This window comes from Canis lupus, chromosome 26 (genome assembly GCF_048164855.1).
Source record: "Canis lupus baileyi chromosome 26, mCanLup2.hap1, whole genome shotgun sequence".
In the NCBI taxonomy this organism is placed as follows: domain Eukaryota; kingdom Metazoa; phylum Chordata; class Mammalia; order Carnivora; family Canidae; genus Canis; species Canis lupus.
In genome coordinates, this window is record NC_132863.1 from 2,429,548 (window position 1) to 2,453,028 (window position 23,481).

At 49.5% G+C, this 23,481-nt stretch overlaps 1 protein-coding gene and 1 long non-coding RNA gene across 5 annotated transcripts; both read right to left on the minus strand.

Moving 5' to 3' along the window:
• Nucleotides 1-6,320: 6,320 nt before the first annotated feature.
• LOC140617957 (uncharacterized) lies at nucleotides 6,321-7,411 on the minus strand. The gene is made up of 2 exons (XR_012018104.1): nucleotides 7,318-7,411; nucleotides 6,321-6,691 (listed from the first exon to the last, which is right to left on the minus strand). It is a non-coding gene; the product is annotated as an uncharacterized lncRNA (long non-coding RNA).
• An 11,052-nt stretch (nucleotides 7,412-18,463) lies between these two features.
• On the minus strand, nucleotides 18,464-21,948 carry NXT1 (nuclear transport factor 2 like export factor 1). Of its 4 annotated transcripts, none has more exons than XM_072799806.1 (3): nucleotides 21,807-21,948; nucleotides 21,206-21,277; nucleotides 18,464-19,197 (listed from the first exon to the last, which is right to left on the minus strand). In XM_072799806.1, the coding sequence occupies exon 3, from the start codon at nucleotides 19,142-19,144 to the stop codon at nucleotides 18,722-18,724; it is 423 nt and encodes a 140-aa protein (XP_072655907.1). In that variant the 5' UTR covers nucleotides 19,145-19,197; nucleotides 21,206-21,277; nucleotides 21,807-21,948; the 3' UTR covers nucleotides 18,464-18,721. The 4 variants fall into 4 exon arrangements, with proteins under 4 accessions (XP_072655907.1, XP_072655909.1, XP_072655908.1 ...); XM_072799808.1 differs by having other exon boundaries at nucleotides 18,464-19,251; XM_072799807.1 differs by lacking the exon at nucleotides 21,206-21,277 and having other exon boundaries at nucleotides 21,807-21,940.
• Nucleotides 21,949-23,481: the final 1,533 nt, after the last annotated feature.

The following is a 23,481-nucleotide window of genomic DNA, read 5'->3' on the forward strand; positions in this document are numbered from 1 at the left end:
TCTCTTTCCCTCTCTCTCCCTCTCCCCCTCTTTCTCCCCTACTCTCCTTCCCTCTCTCTCCCTCCCTTCTTCCCTCCCTCCCTCCCTCCCTCCCCTCTTCCTTCCTCCCTCCCTCCCTCTCTCTCCCTCTCTCCCCTCCCCTTCTTTCCCTCCCTCCTTTCCTCCCTCCCTTTCTCTGTCTCCCTTCCTCCTTCTCTCCATCCCTCTCCCTGTCTCTCCCTCTTCTCCTTCCCTCCTCCGCCCCACACACACATCCATGTTTCCGGAGCTTCTCCTCGTGTAGGCTCCAGTGTGCCTGGTACACTGCACTTTGTGACTGACAGGACAAGACACTTATCCTGACACTTTGTCAGAGGGCACTCCGAGGGCCGCTGCTCTTCTAGCATGGGGGGGAGGGGGGCTCAATCATTCGGGACTGCTCATAGTTCTCCAGGCCCTGGGTCTGACAAGAGTGCAGCCTTGATGACGCGGACCTCCCCTAGAAGGCCTGGCAGCTCCCTGTCTCTCTGTAGCAGCCCCCACCTGCTCCACTCCCTTCCATCTGTCCATAGGGCATTTCTAGTTTCCAGACTCCTGCTACTGTGCCCTTTGCAACCGGGAATTCTAGTTGCCACAGGCTGACAAAGCTCTGTGCACACCTGTGCCTGTACAGTTTTTTCTTGGTGGGAGACATCTACTTTCCCATCCCTGGCCCCCAGACCTTGAAGCCCCACCACTCACAAAGCTGGTGCTCTGTGATGTACCTTCAAGCCTTCCATTTACTCTCATTTCTTCACAAATACACAACAGACCCTGGCATTCAGGTCTCAGCTACGTCTTTCAATGCAATTTTTCTGGTTCAGTTTGCATACTGTAAACAAATTCCAGAAATGAAGCAACTTCTTGCATGCAAATGTCATCTAAAGCAATCTGTCTCCGGGCATGCATGTGGCTTAGTCAGTTAAACATCTGACTTCAGCTCAGGTCATGATCCCAGGGTCCTGGGGTAGAGCCTCGGGTCACATCCATCACATGGGGCTCCCCACTCAGCCCGGAGTCTGCTTGTCCCTCTGCCCCTCCCCCTCGCTGTGCTTTCTCACATATGTTCTCTCTCTCTCAAATAACTAAAATCTTTTTTAAAAAATAAAGCAATATCTCTTAATGTCTCATTTCTGAGAGTCCTTGAGCAGCTGCTTGAAAGAGCTAAAACACTTTGTGGACCAGAAAGGCCTCCAGGGTTCCCAGGTGACCAGGGTGCAGCATCACAGCCCACGATCCCACAATCCCACGATAGGCCCAGCCTTTAGGGGCGTGCAGGACACTCGGGGATCCATTCAGCAGCTTTACACCTCATAAGCTGCTGCCGCTTCTCCATTTGGTCAGAGACCGAAGAAAAAGGAGTAACCCGAACCAGAGCAATTGAATATAATTTTAATGACCATCATTTAACCTCTTTGTTCAGGGGTAGAATTATGGCATGAAAAGGACTCACCCTTGTGAAAGCAGTGTGACATGGTGGAAGGGCGCATGGGATCAGTAAGCCAGGAAGTTGTGTGGCCTTGGATGATGGCCTGGCTTGCCTAGGCTCCTCCTCGACACAGGACAGATTCTCTTGGGCCCTCCCCAAGACACCTGCACACACTTGCTCTCTTTGGGTGTGGACAGGGCTCAGCGACCCCAGGGAGGTGGGTTAGCACTATGCACAGTCAATGCCCAACAGCAACAGAGCAATTCCACCAAATGTCCCTGTCCTACTTTCTAGATCTTTCTAGTCTCTGATATCTTTGTTCCAGCTGCAAAAAAAAAAAAAAAAAAAGGCTGAACTCTGATCATTTTAGAACAGCTCTGCCCTCCTCCCATTCTTGTTGGCTCCTCATCCCTCCACCTGCAGCCCTGGTGTTCACCCTGAACTGGATCTCACAGTTGCTCCCCTTCCTCAGCAGGGTTTCCTGATGCCCCTCAGTTCCCACAGGATGAGGTTTATCTCTAGGAATTCATCTAAGGATTTGGGCCTTTCTGCAATCCACCACTACTCCTGCTCCTCCCCCAACCCAGGACTATCCCTTCCTCCTGCAAACATAGGCCCCCTCCCTGCAACCTCCTCCAAACTGGTCCCATTTCTCAGGTTAATAATAATGAAAATAAGAACAAAATGTATTTCATACTTAAAGTGGGTGAGCCACCATGCCAAGCACATTGCTGGCATTACTCAGTTCTTCTCACAAAATTATAAAGAGGTAGTATTTTTACCCTTTTTACAAATGAAGAAACTGAGGCACAGAGAGGGTAAGGATTTGAAGGGCCAGAGCCACGATTTGAAACTCCAGAGTGCAAGCTCTGCCCAAACCATAAGGCCTCCCAGCTCAGGTAAAACTACAAAGGAAACTGGAGAAAGTGTGATCAAATAACATCTGAAATAGTGCCATGTCTTCAGTTTGCATGAATCCAAAAATAAAGTGTGGTTCCAGAAATCCAGCCTTTCTCTGCCTGGCTGCATTACCACCATCTCTCACTTCTACACTTCTGGGCACCAAGGCCAGGGTTCCAGTCTGGCAGTGGCTGCACAGTCCCCTAGCACAGGCCATTTGCACATCCTGGCCTGACCTTCCCTCTTCCCCCACTTAGTTCCCACATATCCCTTCAGCCTCCATTCAGTTGTCTCCTCCCCAGGAAAGCCAACCCCAGTGCCCTGACCATGACAGAGCCCCATTCCATAAGCTCACAGTTCCAGGTACCACTGAGTAGTTACACAAATGACAAGTGTGATGTTATACTTATTTCGTGATTATTGGATTACAATCTTTCTCCCCTGACTAGGCTGTGGAGTTTGTGAGCACAGAATGGTGACTTCCTAGCAGCTAGCTCTGCATCCTGGCACTTAAGTCCTTGCTAAATGAATGAATGAGTGAGTGAATAAATCAAGGCACGGCCACTCATTTGTCTCTTGCACAGGGTCCCCCAGGCTGCCGGACTGCCAGTTGTCTCTGGTGTCATCAGTTCCCTGGAAATTTCACAGCAGGTGCCACGCCGCTTCCCAGGCTTTCCTATCCTCTGCAGCCTCCTCATTCTTTTGCTGACAGGTGGTCAGTCTGATTGACAGACTTGACTTTCAGTGCTGTAGTGGACGTGGTGATGTGGGATATGGGCATTGTCATATGCCCTAAAGAAACCAAATTAGAGACTACTACAACATTTCAGGCCACTATTTCCTGCTTCTCTTAGCTGAATTCAATTCAGATGCACTGAACAAGAAGAAACACCTATCACGGAGCTTCATTTCATTTCCCTAATGCCAGAGAAATGCATTAAATGCACCTATTCTATGAGAGGCTTTTGAGGTTCTCTGGAGCGCCAGTGGCAGAAGGGGTTGTCTTGGCCTTCCCTGAGGAGTACTCCATATAGTAGCAGTGCTCCTGTCACTTTGAATTCAGGTTATGATAACAGATCACAGTTTCTAGGATTCTAAACCAGCTGCTATCTGCAAAATGCTAAGTGGCAGCCGCATACTGTGTCTGTCATGAGCACTTCTCCAAATTTATGCACCACCCTGTCAGGATCTAATTGAAAGCTATGGATCTCCTTTCCGGAAAAAAGAAAAAGGCAACCATACACACATATGTAATTCTGCACACAGCTTCAAAGTCTTCACAGGCCTCCAGAGGCCCAGCTGCTAAAGGAAAAGGAGGACCAGAGCCTCCAGCTATCTCATCTTTCTGTAGATATTAATTTGTGAGTTATTTTTTAAGCATTTAAACGTTAAGAAAATTCTATGCCTAGGCCACAATTCGCTCCTCCGTAAAGTTAACCTCCGCTCACTTCCAAATGTCCTTCCATCCTCCTGTCACACCAGACCTCATCTCCGCTAGACTCTGGGGTGGGGACAACTGACATATTCTCTCAGAACACGCTAGTTGGTGGCAAAGCTTAGCCGACAGAGGGACACAGTGTCTACTCAAGGATCCGTAAAGAGCTCTAAGATGTAGTTTGTTGAAAGTTTTTGGTTTGGGCAGCCCCGGTGGCGCAGTGGTTTAGCACCGCCTACAGCCTGGGGTGTGATCCTGGAGATCTGGGGATCGAGTCCCATGTCAGGTTCCCTGCATGGAGCCTGCTTCTCCCTCTGCCTGTGTCCCAGCCATTCTCTCTCTCTCTCTCTCAATAAATAAATAAATAAATAAATAAATAAATAAATAAATAAATAAATAAATTCTAAAAAAAAGTTTTTGGTTTGATGCCCTTGATGGCTTTGACTGGAATTGGAGCTGCAGAGGGTTGGTTTCAACTGGCCTAAGCTCATCTCACACAGGCTCAGGAGACTTCCTGTGCTCACCAAGAATGGCAAGGTGTTGGCACAAAGTCCCAATTTTGCCAGCAATAGCTGCATGACTTCCAACTCACTACAGGCATCACGAAAAACTGGTGACAGATGCTCTGTCTAAACACTAAAAGTGAAGGAGCTGGAAAAAAATCATTTGCCTTTTAAAAAGTGTTTTTAAATTACAGGCACTGCTCCATAAAGATCTTTGTAAATCATTTTTACAATGCTTTTAGACTAAATCTTTCTTCTTTACAGTGAGGAGATATATATAAATTTCACCAGTTGAACCATGTGTGTACTTTGGGGCATTAAGTACATTCACAGTATTCTACAGCCATCACCGCCATCCATCTCCAGAACTTTCTCAGCATTCCAAACTGAAACTCTGTACCCATTAACACTAACTCCCCTTTCCACCTCCCCCAGGCATGAGCAACCACCATCTACTTCCTGTCTCTATGAATTTGACTGCTTCAGGGACGTCATCTAAATGGAAGTATCCTAACTGTGCCTTTGGGGTCTGGTTATTTTGCTTTGCACAAGTTCATCCATGTCATAACATGTGTCAAAATTTCATTATCTTTTAAGTGTGAATAATATTCCATTGTATGTATATGCCATATCTTGTTTATCCATTGATAAATTGTTGATAGATACTTGGGTTGTTCCCATCTTTTTGCTATTGTGAATAATGTTGCTATAAATATTGATATACAGGAGTCCCTGTTTTTAATTCTTTCAATTATATATTTAAAAGCAGTATCACTGGATCATATGATAATTCTATGTTTTTAATTTCTCTATGTCCTCACCAACAGACTGAAGCATCTTTAAGCAAAGGATTTTTACACATACATAATCTTTACAGCATGATATCCTCAATAGTTTTATCCAAACTCTCAATAGTTTAAAAAAATAGCTCTCAGTGTTCAGGATCTGAGCCCAAATAAAACATCTCCAAGAAAAGTTTATCTGATAATTCATGATGGAAGACGGAAAACATACTAATAAATGGCACTTTATTTTGAAAAGAGTTCAGTTTCCATTAAGAGTTAAAAATGCAGGGATGCCTGGGTGGCTCAGTGGTTGAGAGTCGGCCTTTGGCTCAGGGCATGATCCTGGAGTCCCAGGATCAAGTCCCACATGGGGCTTCCTGCATGGAGCCTGCTTTTTCCCTCTGCCTATGTCTCTGCCTCTCTCTGTGTCTCTCATGAATAAATAAATAAGATTTTAAAAAAGAGTTAAAAATGCATATATCCTGTCATCATGAGCATCACATTCAGATAAATTTAATCTGGCTGGAATTGGCCAGATTAATTGCAAAATTAATCAACTTTGCAGGGCACCTGGGCGGCTCAGTCAGTCACGCATCTGCCTTTGACTCAGGTAATGATCCCAGGGTCTTGGGACTGAGCCCCATATCGGGCTCCCTGCTCAGTGGGGAGTCTCTTTCTCCCTCTCCCTCTGCCTCTCTCCCTGCTGGTGCTCTTTTTCTCTTGTGACAAATAAATAAAAATCAATCAATCAACTGCTTCAACATGGAATGTCAAAATAGGTAATACACCACTTTTTACAGAAGAATGTCAAATAAAACCTTGTTACATTACTGCAATCTTACTTTATTACTATCAATAATCCTATGTAAGCATTTAAAATAGTACATGAAGTATTTATTTATTTTTTTTAATTTTTATTTATTTATGATAGTCACACACAGAGAGAGAGAGAGGCAGAGACACAGGCAGAGGGAGAAGCAGGCTCCATGCACTGGGAGCCCGACCCCGGGTCTCCAGGATCGCGCCCTGGGCCAAAGGCAGGCGCCAAACCACTGCACCACCCAGGGATCCCCAACATGAAGTATTTAGAATGTGTTAAAAGTCTAAGTAGACATAAAAACAACGTATGTGGACAAGAGCAGCTAGGATTCTGTGTTCCGCCCAAGTTAGTTAGCATTCACTGCCTGGAAGACTTCTTCAGTTGGATGTCATAACAGCTTTAGTGCTTGACCAAATGAAGGACCCAGATATGATTATCAAAACTTTTATATTCAATTTCCTTTAGAAATGCTACACAATCAGGTTCAAAGGTGGAAATTATGTCAAGCTTTTTAAAAGAACTTTTGGAAATCAATAAGGAAAAAAAACCACCACCAATAGAGAATTAGCAAAGAACACAAATAGATAATACACACATAGGAATACAAATAGAGATTTCACTGACAAATGGGATACTATAAAAACAATGATAGGGCAGCCCCCGTGGCTCAGCGGTTTGGCTCCTGCCTTTGGCCCGGGGCGTGATCCTGGGGTTCCGGGATGGAGTCCCACGTCGTCGGGCTCCCTGCACGGAGCCTGCTTCTCCCTCTGCCTGTGTCTCTGCCTCTCTCTGTCTCTCTCTCTGATGAATAAATAAATAAAATCTTTAAAAAAATTATAAACCAATGCCTAGATAAAGTAACCCAAAATTAAACATACCATTTGATGCAGCACGGGTATGAATGGAAGTGCAATCTCGAGTCATTTAGGGAAAAAAAAAAAATGTATCTATGTACTATCTATGTACTATCTATCTGTCATCTATCTATCTATCTGTATATCCAAACTGTCTGTACCCTTAACCATCCTGAAGAACTAAAAGGAGTGAATAATCTTCACAGAAGGGCATTCACTGGAATGCACTTATAGTACTAAAAATTTAGAAACAACCTATCACGCATAAGGAGAGGACTGAATAATTTACAATGTATCTCTGCACTGGTTTATTATGCAGTCCTTAAATTAACGTTTAAAATTATTTAATGGAGCTAAAAGATGGAGTGGTAATCATTTCACAATGTATACATTTATCAAATCACGTTGTACACTGTAAATTGAATTTTGTTAATTATACTTAAACCTGGAAAACGTGTAATGGCTTGGAGAAATGCTCCCTATATCATAATGAGAAAATATTACACTATTCTCATAAGAAATAATCTAATTTAAAACAATCTATAGAGCTAGACTGGAGGAGACTGGGCCTACCGTGCACTGCACGCCCCGGAGGCACCGCCCTGCCCGTCCCTGTGCAGGCTGCAGCAGCCGGTCTCGGAAGCGCCGGGGGCCGCGGGGCGGGGCGGGGCGGGGCGGGGCGGGGCGCCTGTCACGTGGCCGCGCAGGCCTCCAGAGAGTCCAGGGAGGTCGCGGGATCGGGGCCTGGCGCCCTCCGTGGGACCCGAGAAGTTGGGCTCCGGCGCGGGCGCCCTGGGCTCGGGGGCTGCTGCGGCCCGGCCCGGCCCCCGGGGTGCAGCGGGGTGGGGCGACCGTGCGGCCTGCATCCCGGCGGCGTAGGGCTCCCGGGGCGGTCACCTTCCAGGTCACAGGAAGCGGCCTTCCACAGCCTGGGGGGCAGTCCGTCTGAGTGTTAGCACCCGCCTTAAATTGGGGCAGATGATTAGAACTTTAAGGTATTTCTTACAATTAACATTGGTGATTTTTAACTGTGTGATTTTTGTGAGGCCCAACATGTACCAGTAAACGTCTAGCTGGAGACCATCGCTCCAGGTCAGGCTCGGGCTGGCTATTCTGGGGGGGAAGGGAACCACCCCACCCACCCCAGCCTGGTGCTGCTTGCCTGCCGCTTGAATGCCTTGCACACCCAACTGCGGAAGCACTCCTAAGGAGATGTTAACTGAAAAAGCAAGACAGGCACACTATGAAAAACATAGAGAACATACAACAGCAAATGCCTTGTTCCCACATTAAAACCCTAGACTCAAACCCCTAAGGACAGCCATCCTTACGTTTTTGCCAATCCTTCCAGAAAGCCCCTGCACACAGAGAAGCCTGTATGAAATATTATTTTTTTAACACGATCGATTTTCTCATCTGTAAAATGAGGCTGGAAATAGTGCAAAACACCTCGAATAGTTTTTGTGATGTTGATTGTACTGCCTGTGATAACTACTGGCAATATTCTACAAAGGTGTTAAACTTTCCTGACTACCCTGAGTCTCCCAAGATGTCATGTTATTCATACCATGTACAGGTCTGCCTCTTGTTTTCAAGGCTGCACAACAATCCATTCTGTGGGAATATTATAATTTGCTCAGTCTCTTAGTGGTGGACATTTGAGATGCTTTCACTACGATCACAAAGACTGCTATGATGAATTATCTTGTAAGAAGATGTGGTGTATGTATCTGGCCAGTTGCATCTGCAAAATACTCATACAGTTGACCCTTGAACAGCACAGGGGTTAGGGGCACTGACCCCTCTGTAGTCAAAAATCCACGTGCAACTTTTGACTCTCCCAAAACTTATCTATTGATAGCCTACTGTTGATCAGAAGCCTTACTGATAATGTAGTTGATTAACATATTTTTTGTTATATGTATTATATACATATTGTTTCAGAAAAGTTAGATAAAAGAAAAATGTTAAGAAAATTGTGAAAGAATGCATTTATAGTCCTGTAATGTAAGAAAATCCATGTATAAGTGGACCCACATCATTCAAACCCATGTTAAGGGTCAACTGTACATAGAAATGGAACTACAAGGATAAGAGAGGTGGGTTTTACTTATTTTATTTAATTAATTAATTAATTTATTTATTACTTTTTTTATTGGAGTTCAGTTTGCCAACATATAGCATAACACCCAAGACTCATCCCGCCAAGTGCCCCCCTCAGTGCCTGTCACCCACCCAGAGGTGGGTTTTAAATGTCACTTGCCATCAAGATCCTGCACCAATCAGCACCTCCAACAACTGAACAGGAATGTTCCTTTCCGTGGACCCTGGCCAACATGGAGTATAAGCAAAATGTTTTGGTTCATTGTCACTATGATGGAATGAAAAGTGGTAATGTTTCGTGTTGGTTGGACTTTATTGAAAGTTGCTGAACAGCCCATCAAACTGTCTGACATGTTAAATAAGGTTGAGGGGCGTCTGGGTGGCTCAGCTGGTTAAGTGTCCAAGTCTTGGTTTCTCCAGGTCATGATCTCATGCGTCTTGAGATTGAGCCCCATGAGGGGGTTTGAGCTCAGTGGGGAGTCTGAAGATTCTCTCCCTCTGCCCCTCCCGACACTCATGTGTGTACATGCATTCTCTCTCAAATAAATCTTTAAAAAGTTTTTTAAATAAAAAAGATTGACTCCCAAAAGACCTGGAGGTGGTGCACATGGGCTTTGTGGTCGATTAGTTCCATGGTGCATCAAAGCCACCATGCACCCAATTGTTTGCTGGGCTCTTCAATTGTTTGCTAGGCCAGGTCCTTGAACCTGCTACTCTTGCAGTGGTAGCAGGACTATTCTGACTGCCTGAGTCCATTAGGAAGTTTACCCAGAGAGGAACAGGGGTCCAAATCCCTTGAAAATCTGTTACAAGGGGCATTCCAGGAAAATGGCCACAATATCCACTACAGTCCTCTGCAACACGCAATTTATAAATGAGGTTACGGGCACCTGAATGGCACAGTCAGCTAAGTGTCTAACTCTTGGCTTCAGCTCAGGACATGATCTCAGTTCATGAGAACAAGCCCCGTGTCAGGTTCTGTGTTCAGTGTAGAGTCTGCTTGAGATTCTGTCTCCTCCCTCTGCCCCTCCTGCACGTGCTCAGTCACACTTTCTCTAAAATACATAAATAAATCTTTTTTTTTAAATTTATTTTTTATTGGTGTTCAATTTACTAACATACAGAATAACCCCCAGTGCCCGTCACCCATTCACTCCCACCCCCCGCCCTCCTCCCCTTCTACCACCCCTAGTTCGTTTCCCAGAGTTAGCAGTCTTTACGTTCTGTCTCCCTTTCTGATATTTCCCACACATTTCTTCTCCCTTCCCTTATATTCCCTTTCACTATTATTTATATTCCCCAAATGAATGAGAACATATAATGTTTGTCCTTCTCCGACTGACTTACTTCACTCAGCATAATACCCTCCAGTTCCATCCACGTTGAAGCAAATGGTAGGTATTTGTCATTTCTAATAGCTGAGTAATATTCCATTGTATACATAAACCACATCTTCTTTATCCATTCATCTTTCGTTGGACACCGAGGCTCCTTCCACAGTTTGGCTATCGTGGCCGTTGCTGCTATAAACATCGGGGTGCGGGTGTCCCGGCGTTTCATTGCATTTGTATCTTTGGGGTAAATCCCCAGCAGTGCAATTGCTGGGTCGTAGGGCAGGTATATTTTTAACTCTTTGAGGAACCTCCACACAGTTTTCCAGAGTGGCTGCACCAGTTCACATTCCCACCAACAGTGTAAGAGGGTTCCCTTTTCTCCGCATCCTCTCCAACATTTGTTGTTTCCTGCCTTGTTAATTTTCCCCATTCTCATTGGTGTGAGGTGGTATCTCATTGTGGTTTTGATTTGTATAAAATACATAAATAAATCTTTAAAAAATAAATATAAAAAAATTAAAATGAGGTTGGAGTGCTTTGATTTTATTAGGCATCTGTATTTCTATGATCTGCATACATGAATCTTTTTACAACTTTTCCGTTTTGCTAAGACTTTTACTGATTTATAGAAATTATGATAAAGGAATTGGTAAATGGTAAAGAAATTAAACTATTAAGAAAATATCATTGTCCTGTGACAAATATTTTCCCTGATTTGTTGGCATCCTTTGTGCTCTGAGTGGCACCTCCTTACATTTTGCACCCTAGGCACCTCATCTTACCCAGACCCAGCCCTCTTTCTACAGGACAGAGGAACTTCCTGCAGTTTTCTGTTCACTCTTTACAATGGTGAGATAGTGCCAAAATTAGGCCAGGTTGTGGAGGAGGCGGGGCTGGTTTTTAAGGTCAACAAAGCAGCATCCAATCTCTGATCTCCCTAAGACTCCAGAGCTACATGCTCTGAAAGCAGCTCCTACCAGAGTGCTTTTCCCAACCTGAGAGAATAATTGTATCTTCAAGTGATTATTGGGGGAATTTAGGATTCTCTACCTGTTGCCCTCTCAGGTCCCAGCTGTGGGGTCGGACTCCTAAAGGAAACCCTTCCTGTTCTGCCCCCATGCTTTAGAAGTAGGTCTAGATTGTATTGATCGGTGGCCTCAATTCCTCACCCCACACATAGCCACCCTCTTTCCCATGTACTTCTGCTTTCTCCTAAGAGGAGGTGTCTATTTCCAAACCCACTGACCTTTAACTCAGTCGCATGACTTCACTGAGCCAATGGAGTGAGCATAAGTCAGTGTGCCAGTTCCCAGCCTTGGCTTCAAGAGGCCAAGCCTGTTCCTGCTCGCACTCATGCACCTCCGCCATCAGCATGAGATCAGCCGTGGGAAAGCCCATCGGCCCCTGCAGGAAGATGAGGGCATGTGGATCAGAGATTTGCCAGCTAAGGTGACCCAGCTCAGTCCAGATTAGAAGAGCCCCACCGGACCACTTTCAAACTCCAGTGAGATCAGCCAAGCCTCTGCCTTGTGTTACCTGAACCAAGTGAAAACTTCTGCCATGTGCTGCTGAGGTTTGAGGAGTGTTTGTTACCCAGCATTATTGAAGCCATAAGCAGCTCACACAGAACCCTACAGGGACCTGGGCAGTCTTCTTTCTTCTGTACTTACATATTGATCCCCCACTTCAGTCAATAAACTGCTAGCACACAAAGATCTCACTTGGGGATGCATCTATTTCCAAAGACTAGCATAATGCACAGGGCATCATCATCTCAGCCAAGTTCACAAACATTTATTCTAACCTGTGTTAGAATCTTAACAGTCTTTATAAACTTATATTTTATTTTAGTAAAAACACAGGATGTTTTACAATATTGCTCTGCTACGTTGAAAAAGTGCTGAAAACATTGTTTACCCTTTACAGGGTAAAATTGATACTTTGCCTGGTTGTCCTTAATCTCAGAAACCACGGGGACAAGCTGAAGATGACAACCTGGACTCATATACGCAGGCTTCTGGCATTCCCCAGGAACCACAAGACCCTTCTCTAGCTATTCTTGCCCCTACCCTGGGGATTGGGAGAGGTTTCTGCTACTGAAAGAACTGCTTGGCAGGAGACTCTTCAGGGTCCTAGGGTCCTGCAGGCTGGATTTTGGGGACAGAACACTGGTCACTCGTGGCCTCACTTGACCCTACCTGGCACTCAGAGGCACACCTCCCAGGGGAATTCCTGTCCACCATTGGCTTTTAAGACACCAGAGGCTGAGTTCTGTCTGCCCCTGGGCCCTGTGCCTGGCCTGTTCTTCCCTCTGGCAGGGGTGGGGGGAAATCTGTGGTGGTGGTCAGGAAAGGAGGAGGAGGAGGAGACCTGTCCTGAGGGCTCCTTGCTCGGGCCTCCCCAGACAGCTGGGGACAGTCCCAGCCTCACCTCCCCTGACCCCCACTGTGCTGGCCTGCTGCTTGCTGTCAGGTGAGCAACGTGCCATCACTGCCAGTGGAGTTGGAGGAATGATGGGGCTGCCAACCTCAGGGCTGAGGCTGGCAGCCCGCAGCCAGGGTCTCTGTGCCAGACTTGGGCTCTGAGTGTACAGTGGGCACAACTGTCTGTGCTCACAACTCCCACTATAAGTACGGCATATCTGCCACGTGAACAAAACACTCGACAAGTCCTTGGTCTCAATGTCACCACAGTGCTGACAAATAACAATACTAAGTATATAAAGTGTAGAAGGTGATGCTCGCCCAGTCACGGAGTTCGGAGCAGGGTGGTCAGAGGCTTATGGCTCCGAATAGGACTCAGGAAGGTGAGCAAAAACTGAAGGGGTTGAGGGCACAGACTGGGGACCCCTAGGAAGGATCTCCAGGCAGGGGAAACTGCTAGAGCAAAGGCCCAGCCCCAGAGGGAGGCTGCAGGAATGACCAGGTGTGGACAGCCAGCCCTACTGCATCTGCTCCAAGTGCCTGGCTGACAGTCCAGGGAACCATGGCTCTCACCGAGCTGTACAGGGCCCATGGAAACAGGGAACAGTCTTTGAAGACTCATGCTGCTCCCCAGGGCTGCAGCTCCCATGTCTCAAAATGGGAGTACTTCCGAGGCTGCCTTGTTTAAGATTATGTCTAAGATCAAGAAATGCCATGAGCTGGTGCGCTCGACGACCAAGCTTGTCCATGTTACTACTCCAGCATGGATGCAAAGGGGGCCAGTTGTCCCTGCCATACATGGAGGATGCCACACTGCTGTGGGGTAGAAGTCCCATCTCTAGGCCGAAGTCCTTGGGTGAGTCTTTCAGCTCTCTGCCTTCTTGCTCATTCCATGTCAGCAGTCCACTGCCAGCCGACAAAGCACCCAGAAACATGGCCAGATGAGTGTACTCATTGTGATCTATGGGACAGTGAAATTGGGCTGCCCATAGTGTAACTTCCACAGACATTCATTTTGAAGCCACTCACCTGGTTACCACACATAGACTGGTCTCACAGGTCTGCTAGGGGTGGAGAGGGGCTGGCCCTCCACATGGTCTGCAATGTGGTGGACAGGGCTGCCACAGCCCCGTGCTCTCCTGAAGTTCACACCTTGAATATTAGCAGCCTATCTGCTGAGTAATTTGCAGTTCTATAATTCCCTTTTAACAAGCTATTTTTTCCCTTGCCTTAGTTCTGAAATCCTGAAACATAAAAATGCAGTGGAAGTGTTGCCAAGTTAGTGTGGCTGGGATTGGAGGTGGGGAGTGGTTGGAGTGTTAGGGGGAAGATTCATCAATGGCGTCCAGACCCCACATGCACAGCAGTTCACACACAAGCCCGACATTCCTCATCTTCAGGTTCGAGCAGATGACCCAGGCACACACCTAAGCCTTTCCACTCCCCCGTGACCCTGTCAGAAGAATGTTCTCAGAACTGGGTCGCCTCATACACTTTGTGCTAGTGGGTGACAGTAAGCTGACTGATTGCCTGGCTCACTCCCTGTCCCAAATGGGAGGTGACCACTAAATAGTGCCTATAAAGCCCCCCAGGATGGCAGCAGAGCGCAGGCAGGGAGCCCAGGTCTTTCCCACCTCGCCTCCATGGAACCTGGATGGGCAGGAGAAATTCTCTCCTTGGGAGATGGAGGAGGGGTTTCTGCATTTCCTGTCCAGTGCCCAGCAAGGGCCGTAGAACCCATCCGTTTCTGAGGCATCCTCCAGCTGAGGGGCTCCCCATTCCCTCTGGCCCCAGTGGTGGTGACACTCTTTCCTTGTTCTGGGTTTCCCAGCTACCTGGGAATGTCTCTGGACCAGCAATTCTGCTTCCACTGTACCATCCAATACAGAGGGAACCAACCACAGGGAGCTATTCAGATTTAAACTAATTAAAATAAAATAAAAACCCAGTTCTCCTCAGTCACGAGAGTCACATTTCAGGTGCTCAGGAGTCCCAAGTGGCTGGTGGGACATGTCTGCCCATGAGGGCTCTGCTGGAAGCCTGACGGCCTCCTGTTCTCAGTGCTGCTCCCCTCCTTCCCTATTTCCAGAGACCGTGGTACAGTTTAGAGTTTACTGGTCAGCAGCATAAATTGGGCTAAGAGCCCAAAACTAGTCCTAGTTTTTCCATGACTTTATTTATCCTAGCACTGAAAGTCCACCTCCAGGAACCCCCTCCTGGGCAAACTGGGGTGGTCGGTCCATGTGGCTAAGACCCACAGAGCAAATAATGTCTGACGGAGCTCCTTGTGGATGGGACCAGGGCCAGCTCACACTGCCATGCACAGTCCCTTCAGTGGGGGCACTTTCCCCTTCATCATGATGATACTCTATGTTCCCTCTTACATGAAGCAGTCCTGCATTCACCTCAATTCCACCTCCTCCCCCAAAGCCTCAGGGGTGAGTAGAAGGCTCTGTGCCTTGTCCCTTCCCTCAGCTGGGTCAGCCGCCATCTTGGAGGAGGCAGACGTGCCCCCTCAGGCCACCTGCGCCCACTTCGATCACCCCTGGGTTTCTCAAGCAGGACCCTTTGGAAGTGAATGTTTCAGTAAGAGGAGTTTGCTTTCTCTGAACTTGTGATTTATTTCCTCTCCTGGGGCACTTGAGTGGGTTTTCTGAGGCTGTCCCCCATGTTGCTGAGGTGTTCTGGCCTTGGAGAATAGACCTCTTGTTCTAGGGGCTCCTGCTCCCCTAGCACCTCTGAAGAACCTGATGATGGCCTCTACATTCCTATCAGCCTTTCCCAGATGCCCTCCAGCCTGTGCTACCTGCTCAGGCCCATGTTTCAGCCTAGAAAACTGACCCCAGGCTTGTTCCTGTGTACAGGTTCATCCCAGTGCAGCAGCCGCTGCCCCTCCTCCTACCCTGTCCCTTCAACCCTGCTGGCTCTCCATCCAGTCCCCAGGGTTCAGATCCCTTTGCTCCATGTCAGAGGGAAGTAAGACCCTTCCCAACATGGCAGCAGTGCCTACCGACCTCAGCCATCCCAGGTGGATATCACAGCACTGGCCTCTAGATCCCTTCACGCTGTGTCCAGTGGTGTCTTAGACCTCAGACTATCTATGTCAAGCTAAGCAGACCCCGTTGAAGCCCCTTCTCTCTGGGCTAGAGGCAAGGAAAGTAGCACCTAACCACACTTCCCTTCTGAGGGGCCTTGGAGCTGGGGGACAGCTTTCTCTCAAGAAGCTTCTTCCCAAGACACTCAAGTCCCTCCTACCCTCTTCTCCCTCCCTATCACATCTTATAAAGAAATCAACACTTGTACCCTGATGGCCCATTTTGGCAAGCACTGGGGTCTGGGGTTTCCTAGCTGTTGCCAGTCTGACCGGATGGGAGGTGGTACCTCCTACCATCACTGAGGTGGTTGCTCTACAAGGTTGGGGCGTGGGTGGTAGAAATTGTTAGATTATACATCGTCCTCCCTCCCTCCCACTCACCCTTCAATCAGCAAGTTTTGTGATTTGCCTGTTCTTTTCTTGTGCTTTTTTTTTTTCCCTTACTGATTTGAGGTTTTTTTATATAGTGAGGAAATGCTGTGGCTGTCCTTTGTTGTACATATTTTCTCCAGTTTATTACTGATGAGTACATTTGGTTGTGTGTAAAAAGGCTCCCAAACAACTGTAGCTTCTAGAAGATGGAAGTGCTTTTCTTGTTTCCTCTGAGAGCCAAAGGAGGTCATCCAAGGCTGGTAAGGAGCTCCATAACATGGACATGGACTCCAGGGCCTGCTTTCCATTCCTCCACCCCTTGCATGTGGCCAAATACACCTCATGGCCCAACAGAACTTCTAGAACATCCATTCTCAAATGGCAGGGTGGAGGAGGGTTGGGTGGGAGAAAAGATAAGACTGTCTCAATCTGTAAAGACTTCCCTGAAGTGTCACATACACCTCACTGGCCCCATCGGGTCTCAGGGCTGACCTGTGTGGTCTAGGGAAGGCTGATCTTTCACTCAGATGAAAGTAACGTGTCCTGAACCCACTTTCCGTTGTTCCTGAAGGATGGGAAAACAGGAGGCCACTAGAGGTCTGCCCTAGTGCCCTTCAGAATGCCATCTATACTTCTAATTTTCCAAACCTGTTGTCCCACAGGGACACCCACAGCTGCTGTCTTGAAGCTTTTCAGGCTGATGTGATTCAGACTCCAGAGATTTCACGTCAAACTCTCTGACGGCCTGATGGGATTCACACCCTCTATCCAGGGCTGAAGTGAGTAGGCAGCGTCCTACTTCACCACTTAAGGGTGAGGGCTTTCAGATTTGAAGCCTGGCATCTCTCTCCACATCAGTCTCTGCTCTAACCCTCCCAGCCTACTCCCCTCTCCTCCCTCTGGGACAGAGCTCCAGGGTCTGACAATTTCACATCACAGTTTGGGACCTCACTTCCAATCTCATGAGTATTTCACCGCATCTCAGCTGAACTGCTGGTCTCTGCATGCTATGCATGTATCTAGAAGACAGATTTGAGCACTCTTCACGTATGGCTTTGAAATTGAATTTATTTACCATTTTAATGTCTTGCCTCCGAATCAGACTGAATTCCTGAGGGCACCTGGATCTACTTTGGCTCCCCAGGACACTATGACAGAGCCATTCCTATACAACAGACTCAGTCTGTCCCTCTTGCAAATCTTTTTCCTCACTTGGGATTAGGTTTTGCTATAGCAGGTGAGACATGCCCCAAACCAATAATGTCTTACAGATAAAATTTCTCACATTAAAAAGAAGTCTGAGGGTAGGTGAGCTAGGTCCATTTGGATGGTTCCACATAGTCACCAAGGATCCAGGTTCCTTCCAATTTAACACAATCCTACTTCTTGGGTACAGCTACCTCTACAGCCCAGAATGAGCCAGAGCCAGTGGTCAGGCCGTAACTGCTCTCTAGAAGCAGGACAGAGGAAGGTACAGTTTACCAATGCAAATTCCCACAAGTCCCATCCCTCTGCTTCTCCATCATTGGCTGGAACTTAAAGTCATTGTGTCAAATCCTCCTTTTAGTGGGTACTTTGTCCTGCTCACTGTTGGGCTTCATAAACTAGATAAGGGGAGGAGTATGAGGAGGAAGCTGCCATCTGTGCCACCATACACATCAGTATTCTCCTCCTCCTTCTCCAAGGTTCCCATTCCAATATTCTAGCCCACTAACCCATCTCAAACCTAGCACAATCTTGTCATAGAAAATGTACCCGGGGAAGCCACGTAGCCATGAGACCTCATTTATTGGTCAAAGGATGATGGAACCTTCTAGTTCTATTCCTTTTTTTTTACATTGGGAAAACACAATTAGAGTCAATCTTCAAGGTCGATAAAACTAGTTTCTAATGCTGATGCCCTCCCCCACCTTAGTATGTTTTCCTCTTAAAAGCACTTCCTCACCTCCTAAGAGTAGTTAATACAGCTGCTTCATTTATAAGTATTTATTAACTAATTCTTTAGTATTTCACCTGTTCACAATCATTCAACTTAGCTAAGGCTCTGAGGTAGGACCCAGCCATCCATCTGGGGATTCTGATGTATTCTAAAGTGAACTACAGGGAAGGGCACCTGGGTGCTTCAGAAAAACGCCATGCCCAGCCCTGCCCTGAGATCTGGGTACAGCTGGTCTGGATGTGCAGCCGGGGCAAAGGTGATCTTCGGTGTCCCAAGGGAGTCAAATGTGTGGAGGGCTGTGAACCCCGGCTCTACCACACCCAAGCAGTGTAGGTGCCCTGTCCCACACCTCACACTTTGGCAGGTGCTTTCTACTCATTTCCTGCCTTTAACCTTCCTTTGCCTCCTTCCTCCTCAAAACTTGGACAAACACATCAGGGAAGGGAAAAGAAGCAACATTTGTATTGTTTTATTTGTCAGAATTTCCAGAACCAGGGTCTCTACTGAACAAGTAGAAAAATAGAAAAGCTGACTACTTTGAAAAGACATCTAGGACAAACAAGAATACACTCAGAAAGGGGCTCACAGGACTCCAGCAAATGCAGTTAAGCTGGGGCCCGTAACAACAGAAAAGAACATGTCCCCCACATTTTGAGATCTGTGCTTCCCTACAAAGCTAGGCTGCAGACAACAGAGGCCTTTCCTGCCCACCCTAGCTGGCCCAGTCCTGGAACCGGAAGCAGTCACTTGCTATTTTCCACACCGTGTTGCTGGGCGAGGCCTGGGCAGTCAGGATGAAGTTTTGGTTAAAGTCCCGTTGTTTGTTGCCTTCAAACTTTACTGTTCCACAGATCACAACAAGGACTGTGGTCTGGCTTGGGGTGGCTTCATCATGGACAGGTTGGCAGTCTACCACGTTGATCTGGAACTCACTGGAAGGCAGCATTTCAAAAAACTCACTCAAGGACTCTTGTCCTGAAACAGCGTTTCCATTCCACACAAGGGTGGCCGTGCCCATGTACAGGCGGGACAGCAGGCGCCGCCGCTTATCCATGGTAGTGTAGTACACGTTCACAAACTCCTCAGCAGCTCTGCAGGCCTGATCCACGTAGGTCTTGAAGTCCACTGACGCCATCTCCAGCCCTGCCAAAGGAGGCCCAGGTGTGCCTGTGCCTGAGGGAGCCGGGGCTGTGGAGCAGGAAGGTTGAAGAGAACCCCGTGAATGTCCAAGTTCGTTCTGCCCTGACAATGGAATAATTATTTTCTCCCAGTGGCAAAACAATTACAGACTGTAGAGAGATGACTCTAGGCTCAAATTTTGCGACACCTCATCTTACAATGCCTCGGTTTGCTCATTTAAAAATGGAAATAGCACCACTTGTGACATAGTTGTAATGTGAGAATTAAACAAGACAGTGCTTAGTTAAAAAGCCTGTTATCTACATATTCAAAAAATGTTAGCTATTACTAGGAATTTTAAAAATCTCATTTTATAAAAGATAGTACATTTGCCTATGTATGGTCACTTTTTCCTGGAAGCGTGGACCAGGTGTGACTGCCCCTAGAAAAGTGGAGAAACAATGGATCCTGGATAAAGATAGTGGACCACATGGGATCCCTGGGTGGTGCGGCGGTTTAGCGCCTGCCTTTGGCCCAGGGCACGATCCTGGAGACCGGGATCGAGTCCCACGTTGGGCTCCCGGTGCATGGAGCCTGCTTCTCCCTCTGCCTGTGTCTCTGCCTCTCTCTCTCTCTGTGTGACTATCATAAATTAAAAAAAAAAAAAAAAAAAAAAAAAAGATAGTGGACCACAATGAAGGGAGCAGTGGCCCAATAAACACCAGTCAGAAGGCATATGCTTGTCAGCTGCTGACAGTCTAAGATGAAAGCCTATCATGAGCTCACCCAACAGATAGTGGGAGAGCAAAGAGAAGGCAGGTTTTCTAAGATAAGAGAACAAATGTCACTAGCATGGTACCAAAATAGTGGTCAAGATCCTCATGACACGGCTAACCTTCAGCTACTGGGAATGAGAAGGGAGGGCACCTAGCTTCCATGAGCACAAATACCTACAAGGCAAGTTCTGTGAGCCAAAATGGAAAGACAAGTTAAAAATGGAAAGGCAAGTTCTGGGACACCTGGGTGGCTCTGTTTGTTACGTGTCCAACTCTTAATTTCAGCACAGGTCATGATCTCAGGGTCATGGGATCCAGCCTTGCATCCAGCTCTGAGCTTGCAGCAGAATTGGTTTGTTACTCTCCTTCTGCTTCTCTCCCCCACCGTCTCAAATAAATAAAAATCTCAAAAATAAATAAATACAAGAATCACGTAAGTTGTATGGATTGAGGATGGAGGTGGTGGCAACAAAAAAAAGAAACTCAACTGTGGCTGAAATGTCACATTTCCTTAAAAAAAAAAAAAAAAAAAAGCCCCAAAGCATAAAGAAATATTATTATTTGATAGTCTCAAAGTATGGTACAACTGTTACAGTTCCCTGCTCTTCTTTGCATCATTAAAATATTTCACTAGAAGTGGGGTACCTGGGTGGCTCAGCTGGTTAAGCATCTGCCTTCAGGGCTGGTTGTGATCCCAAGGTGCTGGGGTCAGGCCCCATCCCAGCCCCAGCCTGCTCCCTGCTCAGATGGCAGCCTGCTTCTTCCTCTGCCCCTCCTCCTACTTGTGCAGGTGCACGTGCCTGTGCTCTTCCTCAAATAAATAAATCTTTAATAAAATTTTTAAAAATGAAATATTTAAATAAAAGAAAAAATTCACGGGACTATTACTAAGATAATGGATACGTTTAGATATACACTTAATGAATGTTTGTTTCAAAGACCTTAACTTCTTTTTTTAAATATCAGCTCATGAAATAGAGAAAAGATTTCAAAGAGTTGGGAAAGAGGAGGGTGCACAAGGAGGAGGCCTCTGCCCTGGAGTAAAGAACTGTAAAGAGCAGGCAAGGAGCTCAGTCCTAGAAATGAGGAGAGAGAGGAGCAGACACAGCCCGAGGTCTCTGCACTCCCCCTTTGGACCCAGAGTCAAGCCTCAGCGGACAGGTTGCGAGCTGGGTATCTGCCGCCTACTTTGAATACATCACCTCCTTCGACGGTCACCACAAAAGGACACACAATCTTAAAAATGAGAAGGGAGACAGGGGTTGGATCACGGTCTGACGGCAAGCACGCGCCTGATTTACCTTCCTAAGAATGCTGGTGGCCTCTGAAAACGTCAGGCCTCCGCTGTCCTTCCCTTGTCACCCTGCGCGTCCCTGCAGGTAGAAGTCGAGTCTCTGAGAGCACCGCTCGGGGCCTGCCGCTGGCTTGAAGCTCCCCTCCAGGGCCCGGCCCCTGACCCCACGGGGCTCCCCGGCGCGCCGGGCCCTCCGCAGCCTCGGGTCGTTCCGCGGGCGCCCTGCCCACCCCTGCTCTACCGGCCGGGGCGACTCCCAAGCCCAGCCCAGCACCGGTCCCGGCGCGGAGGGGAGGCACCGGCTCCTCCCCCGCGCTGCTGCTGCCCACAGCGCCGACGGCTCCCCTCCTCCATCCAATCCGGGATAAGAAACGTCGGAAGTGAGCTAAGAACGAGGCCGCGAGGCCGCCGCCTTCCCTCGAGGCCTCCGTCGGCAGGTCCTAGGCGCTGGACCAGAGACCACGCCACAGGCCTCATCCCGGCGCCAGGCGCTTCGCACCCGCCCGCCCGCCCGCCCGCCCGCCGGGTCCTCGGCCCGGACCTGCCGCACTGCCCCGGCTTCCCCCGCGACGGAGCCCGCCGCCAAGCGCCGGGCACGGCGTACTGACCTGGGGCGGCGCCGCCAGCACAGCACAGGGACGCGGCGGGGCCCGGCCGAGCGCCGACGACGCGGACGGGCGGGGATGCACGCGGGAGGCGTCTCCGGAGCCCCCGGGCCGGGCCTGCGGTCGTCGGCCTGTGGGCCGCGGGGGCCTCTGGGGGCCTCCCTGCGCGGCGGGGGCCGGGGTCGGCGTCTCCCGGCCCGCGTGGGCGGCGGCTCGCCCCGCACGGCCCCCGGCTCCACGGAGGTCGCAGGGCGGGCCTGCCCAGGCTGGAGGTCCTCCGCCGCTCGCTTCAGGGAGGGCCGGGAGCGCCGCCCTTCTGCCACCCTTCTTCCCGGACCCACCAGGGTCGTCGAGACCCCTGAGCCCGGCCGGGGACCCGCAGCCGCCTCCGCAGCCGCCCTCCGCAGCCTCCCGCGCGCGGCCCGCCCCGCGCTGCGCAGACGCCGGTGCCCGCGGCTCCGCCCCCTCCCGCCTCCGCTCGACAGGCAGCTGTGTCAGCCAACCGGACGGAGGACCTGGAGGCTGGCCCCGCCCAGGTGTGGCGCAAAGGACCGGTGGCTTCCGGGAGAGGCGCTTTCCCAGAAGGCCACAGAAAATCAGCGGTCGGGTTTTCATTGGCTTAACTAGGCATAGGACCCGGTCCGATTGGTCACGTGGGTTTCTTGATTGGATGAAATATCCCAGGTCCCGCCCCCGGAGCAAGAACCGGGAGAGGTGTGTCCCGCGCAGTGGAGGCCGCCGGACTGGAGAGGATGGGGAGGAGTCTGTGCGGCGACCTCAGGTTCTTGCCCTATGACCTCCATTCACCTGCAGTCGGGGAAATTCTATTAATAGACGACTTGATGCTATCTCGGAAAGCCAGCACTAGAAGCAGGCAGTGACCCACGGAGGCTTTCACACAGGCACGGCAGGTGGGGCGCCGGGAACACGGACTCCGCCGAGCCCCTGGGGAGCTCTGCCTGAAGAGGGCTCTCGGCTGGGTGCTCCCCCCACCACGTGGAGCTCGCCCGAGGAGGGGTCTCGGCTGGGTGCTCCCCCCCACCACGTGGAGCTCTGCCCGAGGAGGGGTCTCGGCTGGGTGCTCCCCCTGCCCCCCGTGGAGCTCTGCCCGAGGAGGGGTCTCGGCTGGGTGCTCCCCCCCACCACGTGGAGCTCGCCCGAGGAGGAGTCTCGGCTGGGTGCTCCCCCCGCCCCCCGTGGAGCTCTGCCCGAGGAGGGGTCTCGGTTGGGTGCTCCCCCCCACCACGTGGAGCTCTGCCCGAGGAGGGGTCTCGGCTGGGTGCTCCTCCTCACCACGTGCAGCTCTGCCCGAGGAGGTGTCTCGGCTGGGTGCTCCCCCCACCACGTGGAGCTCTGCCCGAGGAGGGGTCTCGGCTGGGTGCTCCCCCCCACCACGTGGAGCTCTGCCCGAGGAGGGGTCTCGGCTGGGTGCTCCCCCTGCCCCCCGTGGAGCTCTGCCCGAGGAGGGGTCTCGGCTGGGTGCTCCCCCCCACCACGTGGAGCTCGCCCGAGGAGGAGTCTCGGCTGGGTGCTCCCCCCGCCCCCCGTGGAGCTCTGCCCGAGGAGGGGTCTCGGTTGGGTGCTCCCCCCCACCACGTGGAGCTCTGCCCGAGGAGGGGTCTCGGCTGGGTGCTCCTCCTCACCACGTGCAGCTCTGCCCGAGGAGGTGTCTCGGCTG